Source organism: Charadrius vociferus, unplaced genomic scaffold (assembly GCF_000708025.1).
Source record: "Charadrius vociferus isolate BGI_N301 unplaced genomic scaffold, ASM70802v2 scaffold55, whole genome shotgun sequence".
Taxonomy (NCBI): domain Eukaryota; kingdom Metazoa; phylum Chordata; class Aves; order Charadriiformes; family Charadriidae; genus Charadrius; species Charadrius vociferus.
In genome coordinates this window covers 3260528-3284432 of record NW_009648444.1, presented here as the reverse complement: position 1 = coordinate 3284432, position 23905 = coordinate 3260528, and the positions used below count along the sequence as shown (strand labels likewise).

The 23905-nt window shown below is 36.7% G+C and overlaps 1 protein-coding gene across 1 annotated transcript in view; it reads right to left on the bottom strand.

Moving 5' to 3' along the window:
• Positions 1-3066: 3066 nt before the first annotated feature.
• The window catches only part of CENPE (centromere protein E, 312kDa), a 37178-nt gene continuing 16339 nt past the window's right edge, over positions 3067-23905 (bottom strand). Inside the window, exons 22-44 of the mRNA XM_009885528.1 lie at positions 23509-23663; positions 22162-22476; positions 21050-21361; positions 20703-20861; positions 19617-19823; positions 18416-18700; positions 18147-18305; positions 17076-17297; positions 15741-15899; positions 15318-15539; positions 14300-14437; positions 13235-13435; positions 13006-13152; positions 11552-11764; positions 10134-10343; positions 9371-9580; positions 7650-7871; positions 6794-6997; positions 6097-6209; positions 5471-5568; positions 4740-4902; positions 4020-4282; positions 3067-3164 (exon numbers count right to left, since the gene is read on the bottom strand). Of these exons, the coding sequence (XP_009883830.1) occupies positions 3067-3164; positions 4020-4282; positions 4740-4902; positions 5471-5568; positions 6097-6209; positions 6794-6997; positions 7650-7871; positions 9371-9580; positions 10134-10343; positions 11552-11764; positions 13006-13152; positions 13235-13435; positions 14300-14437; positions 15318-15539; positions 15741-15899; positions 17076-17297; positions 18147-18305; positions 18416-18700; positions 19617-19823; positions 20703-20861; positions 21050-21361; positions 22162-22476; positions 23509-23663 (4475 nt within the window). The remainder of the gene's footprint in view (positions 3165-4019; positions 4283-4739; positions 4903-5470; positions 5569-6096; positions 6210-6793; positions 6998-7649; positions 7872-9370; positions 9581-10133; positions 10344-11551; positions 11765-13005; positions 13153-13234; positions 13436-14299; positions 14438-15317; positions 15540-15740; positions 15900-17075; positions 17298-18146; positions 18306-18415; positions 18701-19616; positions 19824-20702; positions 20862-21049; positions 21362-22161; positions 22477-23508; positions 23664-23905) is intronic.

Here is a 23905-nt window from a genome sequence, read left to right as displayed (position 1 = left end):
TTCCAAAAATGCAACCCCTCAAACACAAAATTCTGGGAAAGGTTCTATTAAATCGTAGCAAGTCCTGAGTATCTCAACAATGAGCTCAAAGTGCTCACTCAAGACAGAAGCAGCTCTTTCTATTTGTCGTCACATGCATCTTTTCAGTGAAAAAAACCCCAAACTGATCAGTCCAAGTACTTCCCCAGATCACCCCAACACTTTGGAAGCAAAATGCACTGTAAATACATTTTTCAACCTAGCGAACGGTTTTTATGAACATTTGCCACACTGATTCTATCAAGCGTTTAAAAGTAAACATTAGTATAGTCACTCACCAAGAGCTCTCAAACAGCTTGTCGTGTTTGCTGACCTTTGGACAAAAGGAAGTTTTATGCTTTTTTCCATTGTGCTTGTGGGATTTGTAGTCTAACTAGTAAGTTTCTCTAGATGAACGTAATTTCCTGTTGAAACATTGAGATGCTGCCACCTAGTGAAACTCAATATTTTAAAAGTTTGGTTTTCTCCTGTACAGGAAAGGGCAAAAAAGGATCACCAGCATTAGCTGTGCATTCTCCCTAAGGAAATCAAGAAATCAACAGGATTCCCACTGAAAAAGGCCACAAACATGTTTTTCCCGAGCAACCTGTCTTCAGCAACATAAGCTATCAAATTCCAAACTAGGACAATACTTGCATGATGAATTTTGGTGTTTTGCTGTTGGTGTTGTTAAACTAGTGATCTACTAACTTATCTTTTTATATCTAGTGGTTTAACTTACATTTGTTAAGGCAGAGTTAATATCATCAGACTGCAAAATTCTAGGACGAACTAATTTAGTTACAAGCTCACACCAGATCTGAAGCTACCCTGATGGCGTTCTTAAGAATTTGGTCTTGCCTGAGCTTCAGTTGGGCAACAACTCCCCAATAAACCAACCCCCAAAACAACAAAAAAAACCCCTCTCAAACACCAGCACTTTGCACTTACCACTGTCAGGAAATAAATTTCTCCTACATGCCTATGGCCGTGGTAGGAAAGGTGACATTGCAGTGCTGAACTCAGTAATGACATTCAGAACCTGTGTATTTTTGGCTAGCAGTATCTTCCCAAAATACATTCCAGGTCAGAGATTGAGAGAGAAATACTTGCAATTTCTTAGTAGTTACAGTAGTTGGCAGAGTTTTCAGCTATTTGAGGTAAAAAGATAGTTGGGTCTTAAATAAAGAACCCCTCTGCAGAGAGGGATCTGGGAGTCTAGTAGCAGAGGGCTACGAAGATGATCAAGGGACTTACCAAGGCACCTCTCTAATGAGGAAAGGCTGAGACCTGGGTCCATTTGGCCTGGAGAAGAGAAGACTGAGAGGGGGGATCTCATCAATGCTTTCTTTTCAGTGGTGCCCAGTAACAGGACAGGAGGCAACAGGCACAAACTGGAACACAGGGAACTGCATCTCAACATGAAGAAAAACTTCTTTACTTTGAGGGTGACAGAGCACTGGAAGAGGCTGCTCAGTGAGGTGGTGGAGTCTCCTCTGGAGATATTCAAAACCTGCCCAGATACATTCCTGTCCAACCCGCTCTAGGCGAACCTAGAGTTGGACTAGATGATCTCCAAAGGTGCCTTCCAGCCCTTACCATTCTGTGATCTCTGAAGTACCTCCATCAGGTAAATAATCCTTGTGTGACTCTTCCAGTTCCAGTAACTGCTGAATGCCCAGGTACATGCTTGGGTAACCCAAAATGGAGTACTCAAGAGCTCATTTAGAGCTTTATGCCTATAAAATAAGGGTGATGCTTTTGATGCAAGTATCTTTGTTAGGTATGACTTTCTCATTCCCCAGTGATTTAATTTTTAACAGAATAGATCCCAAGTTGAGTGCCAAATTTCTATTTAGTTTGCAGTGGAGGGCACGCGGTGAGGAAAGAGAGGAGGATCTATCTTTTACACTTCAAACATCTCCTGACAGACAAAAGATTCAGTTAAAAAAAGAATTAAACAAAACAGCAGTGACACAGACTTGTGCAACAGTAAACTTCTACACAAAGCAATTATTGCAAAATGTTACAGACAACACAGACAAGAAGCATAAAATGATGGAAGTGGTGAGATCACTATAGGAGACAGTCTTTAGACACTGAATGTTGTAATCAACATCCTTAGATAATAGCACAAGTGAAGTGACAAGCAAAAATATTTTTAAATACTTAGCACATTAATGTTTATTGTCAAAACAAACCTTCTGATACAAAACATACAAAAAATAGGTCTCACAATGCAGATAAGCAAGCTAGTAAAATAGTCTTTCAGCCCTGATTATCCAGTTTATTTTCAGTTCACTAGAGTAGCAGAAGTGTCAGGTCCATTGCTTATTATTTGAAAAAAAAATCCAATACCCAACTTCAGACAGGAACTAGAAGTATATTGAAAGATGATGCAAATACAGTTACTCTCAGCACCGTAATTGGCTGAGCTGCAGAAATAGCGCAAGGAGTTTAAGAGGAACACTTGGTTGTGTGCCCTATAAACAGAAAATTAGTAACTTCAGTTGCAATGTCCAGATAGGGAGGTTACAATTGTGGTGAAAATGCAGTTTCTGTGGACTTCGAGAAAGCATGGTATAAAAACCATATGCTGAGAAACAAAAAGTATAGTTCTTTCCAACTTAACAGCAGTCTGAACACACAAATATCGACCACCCAGAATAGGGCTGTTTTAGGAATGACAGAATAAAAAGTTTAAGATTGAGAAGTTTCACAGTAGATCAGTTTGCAATCCATTCCTGTTTCTATTTTTTTTTTTCTTTAATACACTGGCTTTTTTCTTTGCCATCCAAAAAAACAAACCCACCAGAGTAGAACATCATCAAATCAGGTTGTGGGCAACATGACTGCTTGCCCATTTGTCTTCTGTATTCCAGCTTTTCCAATGGCAGGAAGTAGCAACTCCAAGATAGAGAGGGATTTGCATGCCACTGGAGCACAATTTGTGGAAGAGGCTGATGGCTTTTGACCTGAAGCAGTTATCTTTTGTATATGCAGATTCTGGCTGTAGCTACTGCAAAGGCAGCTTACAACAGAGCACCTTTATTGGGCGATGCAATCAGGGGCTTTATCTTTTTCTGAAGTTCCAAACCAGTGCTTAAGTTGTTCTTCTGTGGGCTCTATTCCTGCAGGTCGTGTATCTATACAGAAGACAAGAACATCAAAGTAATACTTAAACTTTCCCAGTTAGACAAGCAGTAGGAATACAGCCATTTAATCTTGACTAGCATTTTAAATGCCAACTCTCAAAGCTTGCCTCTGAGGAGCTTTGTATTGTGAGGAAGTCTGTACTGTTACCAAGTTGGCCATCACAAGAAACAGCAATGAGTCATATTCTTTCGGAAGTCTACCACTGAAAACTGGTTAACTCTTCAACATGTCTGCTGAGGCCTTCTGAAAGTTTTTAGAAGCAAGTGTAATGATGAGGGCAGCAGCATTAATATGCCAGCGTAGGTCACTAAGAGACTTCCCCAGATAGAAGAAATCCTAAGTAGGGCTGAGGAACAGAAATTATCCAAACAGCTACTGCTGCAGCTGGAGCCAGGCAGACTGGCAGATCGTAAAGAAGTTTAGAAAAAAGTTAACCAGCAGTTGACTTCAAATGTTTTGCCAGAAGTCTGTGCTTAACCAATGCAAAGTTAAAAAGCAAAAAGTTTTAGAGCATCGGCTATCTAGTAATGATATTCTGCTAATTCACTTTTTAAAGTCAGTCATCAACACTTCCACTGCAGCAGAGGAAAAAAGTTTTGTATAATCTTCAGGGGGGGAAAAGACTCATTTAAGTATTCAGGTTCCGTAGAGCATATATAATCTTCATGGCTTCAGCTGGTCAGCCCTTCAACAGTCAGCTGACTAACCATTCAAGAGAATTGTGTTGTTGTGCAAGCTTCAGGTCTGAATACAGGAAGTACAGAGCATTTACCCTCAACTCACAGACCACCCCTTATATTTTGCTTCTCAAAATCTTTAAAGGACACCACCACTGCATTACATACCTGCTAGCATACCCAAGCTGGAATTATCAAAGAAATTTGTTGGACAAGTCAGTGGCAGAGGCTTTGGTAAGTTCTGAGCGACAATTTCCTGAGAAACAGGTTCCTTGGAAGGTGAAGGCGTTTGCTCTTTAAGGGAATGTGACATTGTCTTCCTTGGAGACCTTGGTACTGCATCTCGAGAGGTTTCTCTTAAGGACCGTTCTTTCCATTTTAGTGCTCTTTCTTTCCATTTTCTAAGTTCTTCTTTCAGTTGAAGCTCATTACTGAAAAGAAAACAACCCCCCCGAATTTAATTAAGAAAAATTTAAAGTAGTTCCTTTAAATAAGGAAAAATTCCTCACAACAGACAGTTCTTGTACCTTCAGGCAACATAACACAGACACGGCAATGCAAGACCATATCTATGTATCTTGCTTTCAGAGGCACATTTTTTTTAATATTTTTTTTATGCTACAATTCCTTCCAACATACAATTGCAGTGTATCTTCTAGCACTTACAAAATTCTTATGAAAGAAAGCAATTTCAATTTCAAAAGTCATAAATATATATAAACAATAAGTCACCATCTTTAAATAAAAGTTTATATGAAAGAATCTAGCAAATCTAAAATTAATAATAATTACTCACTTCTATAGGTCTCCCAGAAAGAAACACTAATGACATACATAATTAAATAGCAACAAATGATTTGACATATTGCTGATAAGCTTTCTACTTACCTTAGTATAAGGTCATTTTGTTTCTTCAGGTGCAAGTTCTCTTTCTGCAGCTTCGCTTGTTCAGATTTTAGAACAAGTATTTGCGTGCTCTGCACAATACCACTGCCACCACCACAAGTAAGGGGTATTTGCGATTGCTGAGGCGTTTCTTTTTCCAGTACTGCTAGAAAACAATTTTATATGGATGTGTGCGCGTTATTTGGATGGTGTTTAAAACCAAGCCAATATCATTTTTAGCCTATTCCTTCCTGTGGTCCTATATTAAGACCTTACTAGGTTACAAGTGCCACTACAACAGCTGTTCTTTTTTTATACAAACACACCTCCCAGTATTCCCACTGCCAGGGAGATATTAAGAAACTTAAAGAGTATTCATTGGGCCATTTGCAGTTAAAAGTTATAGTTTCAGGTATGTCATAATTCTGATTATAACTAGCTATTCATATGCAAAGTCAGTCAAGTTAAAAATGGTAACATGAGCTACTGCAACTGCAGCTTACCCCACCGCAAGTGCAAACCTAGCGGGAGAAATAAACACAAGAACCACCATGATTCTAATACAGTGTATGCACAGCTAACATATTTTACTTTCCATTTTGTCTTCCACAGCACCCAATCCTCCTCATACCCTTCGAGATAAGTGGCCTGCATCTCAATCTGGACTTTAACCATATAACTTTAAAACCGAATGTTTAACATGAAAGAGTCCCATATATTTATCTTGAATTTACCAGTAACATCTTGGTCTTGCTGTGCTCTTCTAAGTTCTTCTTTTAGCTTTCTTAACTGTTGTTCTTTGTGTTCTGCAAGAGCTTTATAATTAGCAAGTCTATATTGGGCAGGAAGAGAGGAAGAAAAAAAAAAAAAAAGGAACCCTCAGTTTAATAGTTATTACAGTTGCAGGACAGCTAGTTTGATTTCCAAGTGAGCTATCAAATACAAACATACCCAAGTTATATAGGTAAAACTACATGAACGTGATTGTCAGTTAGATTTTAGGTAGAGTGTGGAAAATCAAAAGTTGGACTAGAATTATTCTCTGTGTATCCCTTCTCTCCAGTGAACTAGAGAGCAATTTCAATTACTGCTTTCCCCTCACCTTCTTTTGACCGAGCAGTTGTTTCATTTACGGCTGAACATGGGTTGGTTGAGAAATTTTGGTGGGTGTATAGGGAAGGAGTTTTGAATCAACTTGAGATGCGTATGGTTTTTACTTTCTCTAGAATCTACCTACAATAAAAGCCTAGGACACCTAAAGCTGAATGCTCACTTCTTATTCTGTGAAAAAAATAAGCAGAAAAGTAGAAGCTAAGAATTAAGTATCTGAAAACTGTAACAAGGTCAAATTTGAACTTACTGCATATCAAAAGCGTTGGACTGTTTCATTCTTTCCATGTCATATTTTACCAATTGTGTTTTGAGATGATCAATTTCTTCTTTGTACAACTCAGCACCTTTATCTAATTTTGCCTGAAAATAAAAGATTTTTATGAAGAAAGGCTTGTTACTTAGCAATGACCTTAAGGGTTGCTTACTTTATATCTTTATTATGATCTGCTAGATTTTGCAGGACAAGACTGGGAGCAGAAGTTATTTTGGAGTAAGAACGCCCACATTACCAACTAGCACTATTGTATTAGTTGGTATCCTAACTCTGGCATGTTACATGCAATCATGTTCTAGCAACTTCTACTGGCTTGTTTGCAGTTTTAAGTCTGGGAATTTTGAATTAGTACACAATTATATTACAGAGAAAGACAGCTGATGCTTCTGTTTCAAAATGTAAATATTTTTAGAATGTTTCAGAAATGCATCATGTAAAATGATAAATTTAGTTTCTAATATCATAACGCGGGTCCTAAATTTTGTCTCTGAAGGCTGCATTGGTAGAAAGTGAAACCACATGCTAAACAGGTGAGTCAAGTGTTCTACCCTAAGAATGCCATAAAGAACAATAAATTGACTTTAGAGAGTTGTTTAATCTACAGAGGTTCTCAAGCATGCTTGCGCTTTCTCTCTGAGATCAGAGAATGAGAAAAGTATTTTGCTCATACCTGGAGACTCTGATTCTCCGTTAAGGCAGTTCTGAGGCACTTCTCGGTCTCATTCAGTTTGTCCTGCAGTTGGGTGAGCTCACTTGTCTCTGTTTTCATTCTTATCTGTGCTTGTAACTTGTTTATCCTGTCATCTTTCTCTTCGATATTTTTTCCTGCTTCATTTATTACATTTTCCAGCTTCTGAATTTTTACTTCCATAGCCTATTAAGATATATCAATCAGTTATGAGTAGCTATGCCAGGAGAGATAAGAATATGACCATGTGCTGCTACTGTTAATAAAAACAAACAAAAAACCCCAAACCACACACACAAAAAGATCAACTCTACAGGCTCTGCGGCAACCCTTGGTGTCTACCTCACTGTTGTGTGTCACTTTTTTTTTTTCTTAGACTTGAGTGTTCCAGAATACCAAAAGTGCTTTGAACCAGGGTAACTGTGACATTAGAAGAATAGTACAAGGAGAAAATGAGCCCCTAGTTCCTAGGATTACAGACAATTCTTCTCCAGTTTCCAGTTTGACATAGTGAATACCATATATTGAAAGGAAACGTCAAGACTATCACACTATCAAAATCAATACTTGAAGAACAAACGGGAAAATTTCATACGGATTTCTAAACTGACATCTATTTGCGTACAGAAAGCAAGCAGTTAAAATAATCACATTACAGGCAAGAACTCAAACTTTCACTTTGGGAATAAAAAACCTACAAAAATAAAATGCAGCCTGGGCCAGTGTATTGTGTGACACAGATTTACAGTTGCCATCAATCTTTATTTTCTTTCCAGTTTGAAGTTCTCTCACTTAGAAAACAAGCATCAAAGTTTTCTTTAGAAACAAGTATTGGTACCTTTATATCTTGTTCTGCAGCCTTTAATTTGTTATGAAGCCTGTAGTTTTCTTCTTCTAGAAGAAGACTGGCAGAGCCACCAGGGGCCCGTTGTTCTTTAAGAGCGCTTAGTTCCTGAAGCAGCTCTTCACTTTTCTCTTTTCTCTGTTTCAATTCAACATCAGCATTTTTACAATAATTGGCAGTTCTAGCATCCAGATCTGAAGACAGTTGAAGGAGTATCTGAAAATAAGTAGTGCCAAAAAGATAAAATTCAAATAATGTTTGAATCAGCTAGAAATAAGGTAAGTAAAGAAACAGGAAGTATCTTGGCCTGTATTAATTTCACATTCTTGTTTCAGTGTCCCATTTGAAGACGCTTGCTATCAGAAAGGGAACCACTAACACTCAACAGTCTGATTTCATCCCCAAAAGAGGGGGCACAAGCAAAGACTGCAAATTTACCAGTATTTCTGCATTAACTCAAACGCACACTAACATTACAGAAACAAAGGAACTATATTGGAAAGACTTCTTGGATGTCAGTAACAGAAAGAAACACCATTATTCACAGTTTTGGCTAGAACGTATTCATTGACCAAAGTAAGTGAAACCATTTGAGAGAAAACATACATATTGGACTATTCTAGAAACCCATATGCTTAAATGCCAGACAAGGAAAAACTTCACACTTGTCAGGAAATGACAGTGTTATACTAGATTTATTTTTGTTTGTTTGGTAAAAGCTTTGATTCACATAATATGTCTGTCTGGGAATTCTTCCAAAAAGCCTGCCAACATTGGGAAATCTCAAAGTCATCAAGACTGGCTATTGACTCCGCAGAAGAAACTTTGAAATAGTCTACACTTAACAGGACAGAACTGAGTCACAACATGGGGGAAGGAGGGTGATGAGCTCTTCATACTTCAGAGCAATACTAGCTGAAGGAATACTAGTATAAACAGACCAGGAACTTCCAGGATACGCTTGTTTGGAAAACTGTTCCTAACAACTAATCAGAAGGTAGTGGATTTCCTCCTATAAGCTGTTTTTGAGGAATGTTCAATACATTTTATTTACTTATTTATTTATTTACAATGTTCAACACATTTAATCAGAGAGATGAAATCTCATGAAATCCTGTTCCTGGTGCACTTAAACCCTGTAAAACACTTGGTCTTTTTCCCCCCCAAAGGGGGCAAGAGGTAAGAAGGAAAGAAAGAGAAAGGAAGGCTGAACCACCTCTGGAATAACTTGACTTTCTGAAGTTAGAAAAGGTGCAAGAATATAAATTACAATTCAGTTTTAAAAATAGCTAAAGTAGTTTTGATAAAGTTGGCTTGAAGAGCACAGACAATCCTGTGGGCATAAATCCTGAAGAAAGTAATTGTATCAGGCTGCCAAGTTCTGCAAGCAAAGCTATATAACAACTTTGAACCTACAGTTTCCAGAATTCCATCTAATAAAAATGCAAACACCACATTTCACCCCCTCACCTCCTCTATATTGCCCAGAAAGTCTTTTACAGAACAATTTTCCAAGTTTGGACGCACAAGGAAAGTCTTTAAAAATCTCCTTCTAAGTATTCCTACATCTTACAGTTAAGTGTGAATATACTAAGAGCTGATAATAACAAATAATCTTTAAATAGTCTTTTTTGTGTTTTATTTCAATCAGATTAGAGGTGTTTACAGAGTGCTTACACAAAATACGTTTCTGATTAAAGAAGATTTCTCTTTACCTTTACTTTAGGAGTCCAGAAATTAATGACTTGCAAAAGCCTTTCGTTATCTTTCTTTAACTCTTCTTTAAGTTCCTCCGCATCACAGGAAGTTCCTGAACGAGCTTCCCAGAAGTTTGTTGTTTCTTTTCTAGTACTTTCTTCCTGCTGTAACTCTGCCTCTATGCTGAGAAGTTCACTTTCCATTTCTGATACATCTTTGAGAATACTCTTAAAAAAAAAGAGGGAACTCAAGTTTAAATATTGCTCTGATAACTACATGTCTAAATATACATTTTGCCCTCTTCGCTATCAGTATTTGCAGGAAGTTTGTTTGAGCATCCAATTATCTTATAAAAGGAATTCTGCTATACTTAAGTTATACCCTTATCTTATAAAAGGAATTCTGCTATACTTAAGTTATACCCTATCGGGAAAATGAGGGAACAATCTACATTCCTGAGGCAGGTAAGAAGGGAAAAAAATATGCATGTTAGTAAAACTTTATCTCATTATTTTAAAAATCATCTTGGTATCAGGCAGTACATACTTTACAGAGCAAATAACATTTCCACTATTATGTAATGAATAATTTAACTTTGAGCCACTTTATAAAACAGAATCTTCATGTTATAGAATTAGTAACACCAAAAATACAAATTCTTACCCCCTCTTAAGTGAAGTGTTAACAGATAAAAGCAGTGCCATTAGATTAGTACCCCCACATTACCCCATGCTTTGAAATACATAAGTCTTTCTGTCTGAAGTTTGTTTCAAATGTTACCTCTGCATCCAAGTGCAAACTCTGCAGCACTTTGCTGATGTTGAACTCTTGAGAAGATATTTCATTCTGGTCCAAATAAGATTTCCTGAGACACTGAATCTGAGCTCGTAGCTGATCTTGTTTTCTCTTTTCCTCAAGCAGTTCCATTTCATACTTGTTAACAGTAGTATGATATTCTCTTTTCTTCAAGCAAACACGACTGAACAGAAACTATTGTAGAAGCACAGGATATATCAGTGAGTATGCTTTAAAACAGTACCCTGCATCCAGCTAAAATTCTGTATTTTATAATTCAATCTCTCTACTCTCCTAGCCCATAGGCATCTAGGACAACTAAAACATGACTAAGAAAATTAAGTTCACACATGCTGTATAATGGTGGCATATAAAACTCTTAGCTGGGTCAGCATTTCTAAAGTATGCTATTTTTTGTAAACTCCTAAAAAGGCCAAAAAGTCTAAAAGGCTCTAGACAGCCTCCCATGAACCTAAACTTTGAAAAGCAAAGTATTCTTTGTTGTATTTATTTTCTCTTAGACTTCTGAAAAGTACAGATCTACAAGAATACCACCATGATGAGATCATGACTTCAATTTTAAACATCTTTAACGTTCAACTTAAAAGTTGAAAGGCATCTATGGAAAAAAAGAAAATATCAAAACCTAAAAACCCTAAGTGAAGTTATAAAAAAAAGGCTCTTTAGAATACCTGGTAAACTTTTAGCTAATGGATATTTATAGAGACAACTGACTCTCAAGATCATATCTAGTATTTTTATACTGGACATGAACTTTCCCATATCAAGGCCTGCACCACCACCCCCCTCCACCTCCCCAGCCAACAAAAACCCCAAACCTTAACATGTCACAGTAAATAAAGAAACAGAAAAAAAAAATTTATGCAAAAACACAGTAAACAAGATAGTAACAGGAATACTTTCCCAATCCCCCTTAACTTTTGTTTCTGATAAATGGCATCTACTGAACTACACGTTGGGGAAGTCCACAAAGGTACAGAAATTATCAAACTACTTGGGTAGCTTTGCAGAGTAAACATGCATCTCCAAGGCATCTTGCATGTCTCCTTCCCCCACAATAAGATACATACTTAGGGGCCCATAATTTGATTTGTCAAGTAATTTCTTTTCCCAATTAAAATGGATTAATATTAGTGAAATAATACTGTGCATAGCAGCTGAACTACAGTCAAAAACTAAGGTTGATTAACTTAAATAGTTCCAGTTTTCCAGGATTGTAAAGCACTTACTATCACTTTGTTTTCCACAAGATAGGCATTCACAAAAACCCAGAAGTTAGAGTATATAGAAACCTCACCATTAATATTGACAGCTTACTTAAAAAAAAACACCAAACCAAAGCAATGCGAAGCATCCACATATTCAGCATTTTAAGTTGGTACCTTCAGTTTGTTCAATAAACTCTGGAGATGACTGTTTATTTTCTCGTTTTCAGTTTGAAGTCTTTTGACTTGTTTACTCTCTTCTGATGAAAGCTGAGTCAATATCACAGCTATCAGTGCTTTCTGACTATTCAGTTCATTCTTTAGATTAAGAGACACTGCAGAGAGACATTCATATCTCTTCCCCATATTTGGAAATTTCTCGAGAAGCTCCTAAATGCAAGTGAAAAATTCATTCAGTCACAAGAAGGTTCACAGATTTGCCAGCTGGGCTGCCCTCAGGATGGGCTCCGAAGTTGATCTCTTCCATTCTTTGGTGGAAGAAAGGGATCATGAAATTGTTCCTAGCACTCTGCCGTTAAAAGGGAGACGTGATCAAGCAGTGAGCAGGCTGAGAAATGCTATAGGCTTCAGGGCACTCCCAGTAAACTGCAACTCAAGTATCACATATGAAGCCAAGTGATATATTTTAAAGCACGGATAAAGCTTCCTAGGCATATTGCCTCCATCTTTGGTTCTTAGTTGAAAGAAACAGGATTCACAAGCTTAACTTTTTGCGCTACAGCAAAAAAAAGTGTCCCCTGTGTCCAGGGGGAACTAACGTATCCCCTGTGTCCAACAGGAGCAGGTACAAGATATTGAGAAAATTGCCCAGGAAACAGGCAGACAACATCTTACCTATTACAAAAGTCAGAAGGGGAGAGTGTCATTAAAAGGGATCAACTGATGTTGTTTACTTCCCTCATTATTAGCTCCCTACTGCTAATGTAGGATAGAAAGACAGTGTGAACAGAGAAAGTCACACATAACACCAACAGTGGTAAGGGACCGAATTGCAAAAATCAGTTAACTGAAGCAGCAGTCAGGGGTTTTCTAGCATGGAATGATGCCCAAATCTGTTGTACAGATATACAGACTGCAGTACAATGGTACTCTTTGAAGTGTTTCAAACATATTCATAAATCTTGGTTTATTTAGGCTTGCAGTAGGTTAGTAGTACTTTTCACATCTGTGAGAAAGTATACTCAAGGTAGTTAATTAAGAAAAGCTTCAAGGAATTACAGGAGCTTCCTATTATGAGGAGAGAAGTATTTAATGAAACTATTTTATTGGAAACCAATTTATTTTTGATGGGGAATTATAGAAGGGAGGATCTAGGGGGGATTTTGCAAAAACAAAACGGTAAAGTGCTTCTAGTTATTTTCATTGGGGTGGCTGGACAGAACAAAATCAAGCGAGATGTCTCAACTGAGAAGTTCATTTTAACATTCTCAGAACAGGATGCATGGCTACTGAACAGCAACAGCAAATCAACCCATCCCATGGTTTGCAGCCTCTTAGCAAGATACGCAAACAATTTTATGGATTATACACAGAAGCAAGGTTTATGCTCCCGAACAAGTGGTATTGAGGTTTTGCATGCATTCTTAAAATAAACAGTGAAGTAAGTTTACCTTAATTTTCAAGGTTATTTCCTTTAGGCTGTCATCAACCATCTGCTTTGCATTATCCAGTGGATTCACCTGAACGGACATATCATTCAAGCTTCTCTGCTTCAGTTGGTCTAGAGCACATTCCAGTTTTGCATTTGTTTCAACACACTAAAATAAAAGCATATATATTTAAGTACCATTCAAGAAGAGAAGTGATGAATAACTTAAGTATGCAACTTGCAACACCAACCATCTTGGAATTTTTTTGCAATTCTGTCTTGAGCTGGTCCCGCTCAGACCTGACATCCTGCAGAAGTTTTTGTAGCTCATCTTTTTCTTGATTAATCAATGAGATTTGTTCTTTAAGTTGGGAAGAGTGACTAGTTCGTTCAGCCAATAACTGGTCTTTTTCACATGATACACTATTTAGTGTCTCAGTTAACTGTTGAATCTATAATAAACAGTGAAGAAAAAACAAGAATTATGATTTGGTCCTGGTCTGTGTACTCCCCTATGAAGTACTCAAATCAGTTGTGTCAAATACAATTTCTAATAACTCTAAAATTTACACTTACAGCAAGAGAAGTTTAAAAATAGTTTTGGTGTTCTAATCACTCAGAAAGACAAATTTAAAGGAAGATGAATGGCATTACACCCAGAGAATGCTACTTTAGTCAGCTTTAGTCTTCAGTAAAGCAAGAGGAAACAAACAAAGAGGCAGTCAACATATGTCCACATCACAAGAAAATGAAAAGAAATATAAGATTAGCATGACAGACGGGCAATGGAATTGTCTTTATCTGCTTTAATGAACGAAACAGTAACACAATTGCTAATCTGAAGCAATCCTTAATTACACTCTGATCCACAGACAACAGAAGAGTGACAGGTGAAAAGTGAAGAAGCAAAAACTGCAAAAAGACTGAGTTGGCAAGAGCTAAGTGCAAGACATTCCAAATAACAGGTAGTTTGAAAGTCTGCAGAACACCAAGGATTCCAAATCCACATAGGTTCACACTGTCTACACAGTGTCTTTTAAAGTCTGAGTAAGTACATGTACAATTATGACTATTATATTAAGCCCGCACACATTGGATAAATCGGTGTTCATTCTACTGGAGTGACCAACCCAGCTGGTTATGAGGCTGAGGAACTTGTACAAAATCCTTTGCCCATGTTCATTCTTGTTTAGCACCTTTGCAAATGAATTGCTGCGCATTAAATAGGATTTGTCTTGAGCAGAAATTTCGCACATTAATGTTAAAACACCAGAAAACAGATTTGTAGAACAGCTACTAAAAGCAAGACTCCTCACCTTGTTTGTTAGGCTGTCCTCCAAAATTTCTGACCGCCTCTGTACCTTTAACAAATGTTCTTCCCTTTCTTCAGCTTTGATCTTCTCATTGCTGAGGAGTTCCTGTTGCCACTTCAATTCCTTTTCAGTTTCCAGAATCTGGATTAAAAATAGAGCCACAAATAAAAAATTAAGTTCCCAGATAGCATGTGAATCTACCTCTCAAACACCAGGCCATTAAGTACTTCATAGGAGTCAAAATACTTGGTACAAAACCCCGCCGCATTAGTTTGAGTACAAGAAATTTCAAATTTTGTCTTTGAAAGTTTCTCGTTTCACTAAGCAAAGCCTGCCAGCTAGCATATTAATAAATCCTTAGTAATGAAAAAATTAGACAAAGTATGCTAAAAATGTGCTTGGACATATTTTCTACAATCCTTGTTTACACTGATGAGTAACACAAAGCAGAGATGTTATTTGAGTAGGGTTCACATCAAGTACTATCTAGAAATCATTACTTCACAGGTTTAAGAGATTACTCAATATATGAACAAGGACTGCTGCTCAATGGATACTACCCAATTCACTTGTCTTCACTGTTGTGAAGATACGCCTCATCCAGAAGAGAAACAGAGGTGTCAGAATTTGTCAGCTCTAATTTCAAAACTTTGCAGGTCAACTACAAAACATACTATTTCATCAAATTCATTAAAAAAATGCCTGCTAGATGTTTTGGTAATGAAACCCATGTGTTTGCTGGTTCCTCATTTATTCATAAATAAAGCAGCCTCAGATAACATTTTTGAAAAAATTTACATACATCTTTAAATACCATTCCACAAGACAAAAGTGAAAGCATGCCAATATTCTTCAGTCTGGGTATATAACACTGATACTCGTAAGATATTTTTCAAGACAGCTTCAAGAATTAGCTGTCTTCTTCTACCAAGTGTTTAGTTATTATACATATATTAATACATGTAATATTATAGACACATATATAAAAAATAGTTACCTATATTACCCAAGATAAAAGTACCTTATCAATGCTCTCCTGTAGGTTAATCTCCAGTTTGTTGTTCTCTTCTCGAATACCTTTCAGCATCTCCTGGAGCTGATCTCTCTCCTGTGCTAACAAATCACACTGTTTCTGCAGCTGTGGAAGATTACTGCTTTCACTCTCAGCCTTTTTTTTCAGTTCTCCCAGCAGATGGTGCTTTTCATTAGTTACCAAATCTAAGTCCTCATTCAACTTGACTACCTATTAAAAAATATTTTTGAAAGCATACAATCAACACAGACCTATTAGCAAAAACTCCTCTTCTGCTGCTAAATTGTACCATGACACCATCTGTTGGACCAATAAAAGAAAAGTTATCATGAGTAAATATATGTCATTCTAATGAGTCATTGAGGGGACATCCTCCAAATTATTTCTTAAGTTTCTCATTACTGTACCTACCTTTTCTTTCAGTTTGTTTATTTCTTTATTTAGCTTTTCTTCAGTGTTTTGCAATTTCTCTTCTCCATTTGCTAGCATGTTCTTCTGGATATCAGCTTGCTCTTTCTGATGTTTTAGTTCTTCCTGTAGATTTTCCATTTCTGTCAGAACTTTTAAAGACTGCAAAACAAGGTATGACATGGATGTTCACTCAGTATGACTAAGTTTTCCTTATCAGAAGTTAAGAATGGTAAGTCAAAGCATTGGTGTGTCTAGGAAAGAACTATCAGAATAATCATTTAACTTTAAAAAAAGCCTGTTGCAATTTCCCCTATGCCAAGTTTAAGAACTCCAAAGGAAGACAGTCTTTAGAAGTAGTCGGGGGGGAGGGGGAGCAGGGCAGCAAAAGAGGAGGGGGATGGACAGAAGTTAGAAGTAAAGAGGAAAGGGAAAAATGTTGTGGGGGGAACAGATTATGTAAATCATTATTGAAAAAACACAACCAGAACACCCCAACATGAAATATATTCTTGTGGCAACTGTCACCAGTTACATGAACAATTTGTTTAATTGTTTAGTAGCAAGATGCAAATCTAAAATTAAAGATTTGATAATCCTAGTTTGCCGATTTTAGTTTTTAAATTAGCTAGTCTATACATACTTAAGAGATCAGTGGTTGTACCTGAGGTTTGCCAAAATTCATATGAAAACTTTTTCTTACAATAATTTGAAGAGCTTTTCTCATAAAAATAATTACCAGACTTCCCTTTAACTTTAAAAATTATCAACTTGATTTTTGTTACCTACTATCAGAACAAATTTGTCTGAAATAACGTGTCAACATAAGCACACTTTTAATGCAAATACTTGGAATATTGAAGTCACTCATCTGACAGGAAATAAGACATCAGAGCAAGGAGAAATAGGATGGCTACTCAGCTTCTTTTCTGCGTTTAGCTCAATCCCGAATGAGCCGAGTGGTAGGAGTATCTAGCCCTTAGATATCAGTAAAGCTGGATTACTTGTCCTGTTCAGTGCTAAATACAAAGACACTATAGAGGAAAGATGTAACAGGAACTTGTGGAGCGTTTGTCCAGCAGGTGGCAGGCAACTGTGTCTAAACCCAGAGCGGGACAGTGACCAGAAGGGCAGGAAAAGCATAGAGGGAAGAAAAAAAAATACTACAGACAGATCCCAAATTCCAGATTGCATTAGTAAAATAAATTTTTAGTTTACTGCTCCTATAAACAAGTGAAGGGATAGGAGGAGATACTGAATAGCATAAGGCTTTGTGACCAACATAATTCAGAGTGGTACAACTTGCCTTTAAAACAATTAAAGAGATTTTATACATACTCTCTCCTTGCTTTCCTGACAGTCAGCCTCTAACTGATCTCTTTCTGCTTTACAAGTCTCTACCATCTGCTGTAGCTTGTCTTTCTCCTGAGTAAGTAAAGTGATTTTCTCAAGCTGCTGACAGATATGCTCATTCATCGTTCTTTCAATTTGTTCTTTTTCTGCCAGTAGCTTGCCATATTCAGAAGAGACACGAGTCAGGTTTTCAGTTACTTCATTCAGCTGAAAGAACAAATAAGAACCAGTATTAGTATTTCTAATTATCTCTAACATAGGTAGAAGTAATTTGATAGTTTGGAAAAAATCCAGTAACATTCCAATTTATTAAGTTTTGTTGTCCTGGTAATCAGGTTCTGATTTAAGAAGATATAGTACTTAAACTGTATTATTTTACAGAAGACACCTCCATTAGTTTATTGCTATAGTAAGCAAAGAAATATGTAACAATTTTGCTTAAAAACCAATCAAATTTCAGTGCTTCTGTCTCATTGGTAGACAAGAGTATTTCAAAACATACAGGCTATTATAATTCCATAAAAGTGACTGCATTGCTGAATCCACAGCAAACAGGCTTGATTCTAACAAGCATTAATGTCTTCTAAAAGCCACAATAGCTTTAGATATGAAAATAATAAGCAGGTAAGAAATTTATAATAGCGCAGTAAGTTGAAGAATGAGCTAAACTGCCTTTTCATTGATCAAGTATCTTCAGAGTTACATAGGTAAAAGATATCAAATGAGAATTTTAAGTTTTAAGACTTAGAAAGTTCATTAAGATCAAAGAGCAGTATTGACTCTAAGCAATATTCCATCATTCAGCACTAAGGCATGTTTAGTTCTAAGTAAGGGTTGTAGCTTGCAGGTCAAATTGCATTTGATTATCTCTTCACTGCCTCTGTTTCTAAGGAATTCTTTCAAGAAGCAGTATAGGAAAAAAAAAAAGATGGGAAAAACTTTTAATTAAGTTTCATTATTACATTTACTGAACCCTTACAAACTGAAGTCTGCAGAGGACATGGGTTGCCAAATCCTGGTAGAATATTTAGTTTACTTAACAAAACTGCATCTGACCTTCTGCTGCAGTTCATCAGTTGTTTCCTTCAATGCCTCTTGCACTTTCACGAGTTGATTTTCTTTCTCTGAAATACTTCCTTTCAGCTCCACAATAGTTTCCTGATGTTGTCTGAGAGAAGTATGAGCACATCTCAACTCTTCCTGCATCTGTGAATTCTTTGGACACAACACAATTAAAAGTACATTAAGACCCAAACGACACTTCCAAAAGTTAAGACAAGTTTACTGAAGCTGTTATCCTAACCGAATAGGACTATTTTTCTTACCATGCTAATTGTCTCTTGTATAGTTTCTTTTAGCTGGTCTCTCTCACTTTGGATGTGCTCCAGTTGCATTTTAAGATTATCATCTCCTGTTTTTGTCAGACTGCTCACTTCCTGACAGTCATGCAATTCTGGAATAAAATCTGTTCTCCCAATATTTTCAGATTCTCTTTGACATTCATTGGCCTTCACTTCCTCCATTTCACGCATTTTCCTTTGTGCCTGGCTCAGCTCTTCTCTCAGAAGAAGTAATTCTTGCTCAATAGATTTTTCTTGAATCTGTGGTATCTATTTTATACAGAGATAGAAGTCAACACGTTTGGGGAAGTAGCTTTAAGAGAAACATATCTGGTCTTTGACAGGTTGAATATGTAAAACAAACAGAAGCAAGAAGTTTTAGAGCAATTTGTATTTTTTTTAAATAAGATTTGACCAAACTCAATATGCAATTAAAGTTTCTTGAAATAAAAGACATGCAAAAGTAAAATTTGAAGTGAGGACTTCAGAACAAGTTACCAGGAATAGAACTTCACAGCCTCGGTTTAAACCTGAGGAGGTAAAAAAAACCCAAACCCCAAACAAAAAAAACCAACAACAGACCCCTCCCCCACCCCAACCAAACTACAGAGACTTTATCCATATTTGTAGTCTCAACAATAGGTAATAATAGTGTCTGGGCAATTATTTCCTTGAAAATTTTCCACTCTCCCAATGAATATTAAAGTATATGAACATACTTACTTTTTTCAAAGTGTATACATATACACACTTTGTAAGTATACATACAACACATGCAATCAGCATGTCCCACTATGGAAAATATTGGCTGCCATGTCCCTTATACACTGCCAGGAAAAAAAGTCAGTTCTATCTATGCTTTGAAAAAGCAGAACCACCCTTTCTAGATGAGCACTTTTTATCTTCAACAACTTAATTATAGAACCATGTCTCTGTGCAGACCAACTCGGAACATCACCATCCTGTATCAAGTTAAAGTTCTATTTACAGGAAAAACGTGTCTCATCCTACTAGGTGCCCATATACTTGAAATATATTCCAACCCGTATTGTTGTAAACAATAGTAATCCTGGTGTTTAACGGTCTGCGGTCAAGTACCACGACCCTTTTCTCCAGTTTGTTTTGCAAATTGTTTTCACTCAAATTTAAATAAGCATGCTTTCCATTATGGCCTTAGCATAATTACCAAAGTTCCTTCCCCATACTCTTCTTTTTTCAAATGTAAACTGTTCAGCTTGTCCTGCAATGAACTATTCTCTTGTGTAAGGAAGAAGATTTGTTCCTTTAGTGCCTGAAGCTGATCACTTTCTCTAGAGTTATTTTCTGACTTTGCTTCAGCAAGCTGGGCTCTCTCTGATGTGATGATTTTGATTTCTTCTGTCATTTGTGACATCTATAAAAAAAAAGTGCAAAGACAGTATTTCTATCAATTCAAAACCAAAATTAAAATGCAAAAGTTGGTTGATTCACCCTGCTACAGTATTTTTAACATCAAACCACTGTAACCAAACTAGAGAAACCTCCAGAACAGAGTCTTTTGCCTTTGTCACCTGTTTTGTTTTCAATGCTAAACTTTAAACAGTCTCTTTGCAATATTGGCTAGGTTTTTACCTAGAAAAAGTCTGAGGGGAAGAAGCCAAATAAGAAACACCTGTTGGATTATTTTTACATATCTGTTCCAAAACATACAGATGTTGAATTGACAACCAATGACTTACTGGGTCTGACAGCTGATATGTTTCAAGAAAAATCCAGTCCCACATACTACAGATTCTCCCTCTAGAGAAACTGTACCTCTGAAGCAACTGTGCAACATACAATATTCTCAGCACCCTTCTTTGTCACTTTTTTCATCAACAGGCACAAAACCCAGTGGATCAGCCTTCTGCTCTATGTTGGAAACTGAGCTGCCATTTACAACCAGGTACTACACTTCCCATGGGAACTAAGTGTTATAAACCATTGGCCTCATTCCTCCCTCTAGGTAACCCTTATCTCTTCTTCCATTTGCCACCTAATGCCACCACTCAACTTGACGACCACAGAGCATGCTAGTTAAGCAAAGGTTTACTAGAGTGCACATTGCAGCTCTACAGAAATACTGGTAAAGGCTTGGATCAGGCAGTACTACTTTCTTGCCCGCTTTCTACCAAAGACCGAGAAGTTTTCTAAGCGCAAGCAGAAAAGACTATAAGCAGACTAAGTAGGCTTGTTTTCACACTGTTGGAAGACACATTAAAAGCATTTTTATTTGAATTACATAACGCATTACCCGTATTTCGAGTTCTTTAATGGTTTTCCCTAGTGCCTCTTCAACACTCAGAATCTCAGATTCTTTTTCAGAAATATTTTTTTCCAACTTCTTGACCGTGTCCTGGGATTTCTTGAGAGAACTCTGTGTATTTCTCAGTTCTTCATGTGCCAAAATGTTCTTTAGAATAAAAGGAAGAAAATCCACAAAAGAAAATTCAAGCATTTTGCAACATCAGTAAGCACTCCATGATTAAAAAAAAACAAACAAACCCCCACTCCCCTATATATTTTAATATAGTTTATAAGTGTTCTTACACCCTTCCCCTTAACATGTATGGTCCATTTCAATAAAGGCAGAATTCCTACCATTGAAACAGTGTCCTTTATATCCTCTTTGAGTTGGTCTGTCTCAGCTTGCAGAGACTTCTCTTTTTGCTTCAGGTAATCTCTTTCCTGAGTTAGCGTTTTTATTTCTTCCTGACATTCAGTAAGCTGCTGAAGAACCGCCTGGATCTCTGAATCCTTGGCCTCCAGTCTCAACTCCATAATCTTTTCATGCTCTTTTAATTGCTCCATTTCATTTAACTTCTGTTGAGTCTGAATAAAATCATCTCTTTCCTCAAGAAGCTGTTTGTGTTCTGCTGTCTTTTCTTCCAGTTCTTTCATTTTGCTAGAGAGCTTCAGTTTGTAAAGGAAAAGACCAGATGCTTTTATTGGAATGCAAAACTGAGTAACGTGTACATGTTTTCACAGAATCTTATATTAGCTTAGAAAGGGTGAGAGATGCTTGCTTTCAACAAGAGAATAGAAAGTTCATCATTTCACTTTAAGTCACTGCTTATGTTCTTGCCCACATTAAATAAGCATTTGTTTATGCAACTTCCCTATGATTTCTCCTAAGCAGCAAAAGTCTTACTAAAACATAACACCACTCATGAAGCTGTAGGGTAGCTTAGGAGTTAAATTAGGAGTTATCAAAGCCACAGCTGGAACGACAGCCATATCAGTGCCAAAAGCCTTAAAAAATATGCCAGTTTATGCAGTGATTCTCTTCGGTTTGAAAGATCTGTTCTAAACAGACTCTAGTTCCCAATGAGGAAACTTCCTTTCTATGACTTTAGATAGAGTAAGTCATAGCAGCACATAAAAAAAAATAATTGTGTAATAAAGATGTAACTTAAGAATGGGAAAAAAAAGAATTAAAAGGTCAAGTACAGAAAGAGAATATGCAACCTAAAGTAACGTATAGGTTTCTTTGCCTATGAAGAAAGAGACTGTTGAGATGCATAATCCCGCAACCTTATACACTCGGTATAGAATAAGTAATATCCACTTATGCTAGAGGAATTTCAATGATAGTGTTAAATAACTCTAAGGTTACTTTTCCAAAAAAAAGTTTGGTTTGTTTTTCTTTTTTTGGGATATTATGAATGTATTCCTCGTATCTTATCTGTACAAAGGAGCAAGCCGACACTGACCTCTAATTTCACTTCATCCAAAGTTGTTTTAGACTCCTGTGCTTCTTTAGACAGCATATCTATTTGGAGCTTCATGTGTTCATAGTTTTCTGACATAGCTACATATTTTTGCTCTAGTTCTTCATGGAGCTGTTTAAGTGCTACATATTCCTGATCAGACTTGACATATTTAAGTTGTGCATCTGCTAGATCGTCTTTTGATTTTCCAATTTCTTCAGTCATATGTTTAAGTCTGACTTCATTATCAGCTACTGCAGAAAGCAGCTTTTCTCTTTCCGATTTTAATAAGTTTAGCTCCTCACTTTTTTCAAGAATCTGCCAACAGAAAAGCAATATTAATAGTATTTTCTAAACCAGTATTTGTCACAGCTGCATCATAAAAACATGTTCATGCAGATATAGGAAATAAAGTACAGGCAAACACACAGCACAGTACATTTGGTTTTGCTTTGTTGGGAGGGGGCTGTCTAGTAAACAACCCTTCAAAGAGAGGCAAGACAGACAAGTCCTTTCCAAAACCTGGAAAACTCTCCTCTAATTCTCGGTGTTCTTTACATATTTCCTTTTTCCTATGTTTGAACTAGGACTAGACTGATAATTCTAGCTATAACTCCTAAACTGAATATTTAGATGTATCAGTACTTCCTTCATGATACAGTGTTTATAAAGCTGTTAACATCTAATGAGGTTTTGTTTATTAATGGAAGTAGACCACTGAAAGGGTTTGGAATTTTTTGCTAAGCATTAATGAGTTTGTGAGTTTACTTGCCCTGGATAAATTTTCACTACATATACTTAGTAGCAGGTATTTAAGGATAAAGAAACCTAGAAAGTGTTTGCAAACAAACCCTTTAAAGACACATTTATAGCCAACTTAGTCTTTAGTAGAGTAAAGGACCTGACCTGCCAGGAACCAGAAAAGTTTCCTTTCAAGTTTTCCAGAATTTGCAAGTTAAATCTCTCAAGCAGCATTTCTGTTAAGAGGTCTTGAAATTTTCTCTTTGCCCAATTAGACAAAAATTCAGTTTTAAAACAGTAAACCAGGATCAAACACCATTTTACATACACACACAGTTACGAATGGTGATCACAGCAAACGGGCAGGCAAACGCTGGACTAGAAATCTGTGATTAATTATAGTAGGCTTTGTGACCAAACATGTGATCTTAAATTTATTCCTATGTGTAAGTGTTAAATACCTGAGAAACATTAATGTAAAATCTCAGGTTATTTGATTCAAGACAACATTTGGCTTTAAGTGTTCATATCCAAAAAGCATCCATTAATATGTTACCAGTCAAGTACAATATAAAAACAAGGAAAAAGTGTTAGATTGTTTTCGTTTACCTCTTTCTGCTGTATCTCAACAGTATTTGGTAAAGACTGAAGTTCCGATAGCTCATTTACTTTTTTATGTAGAAGTGCATTCTCTTTCAATGCTTTTTCTAGTTCTCCTTTTAAGTCAGCTGCTTTTTTTTCCAGCTCCACAAGAGAGAGCAAATCTAGAGAATTAACAAGTTTAGATTAATAGGAGAGCGTGAGAGAAGAAAAGCATGTTTAAATTAAACAGAAGATTTATAATGTGTTCTCAATGTCATCTTAGTATAATTCTAAAAGAGTATATTTTACAATGGCCAACAATTAAAAGATGAAACTACTGATCTGAACTTGGTCATCACTTGTTAGGTTGACATCCAGTTGACATCCGACAGCCTTCATGAACTTGACTGTCTTTGTGTGAAAC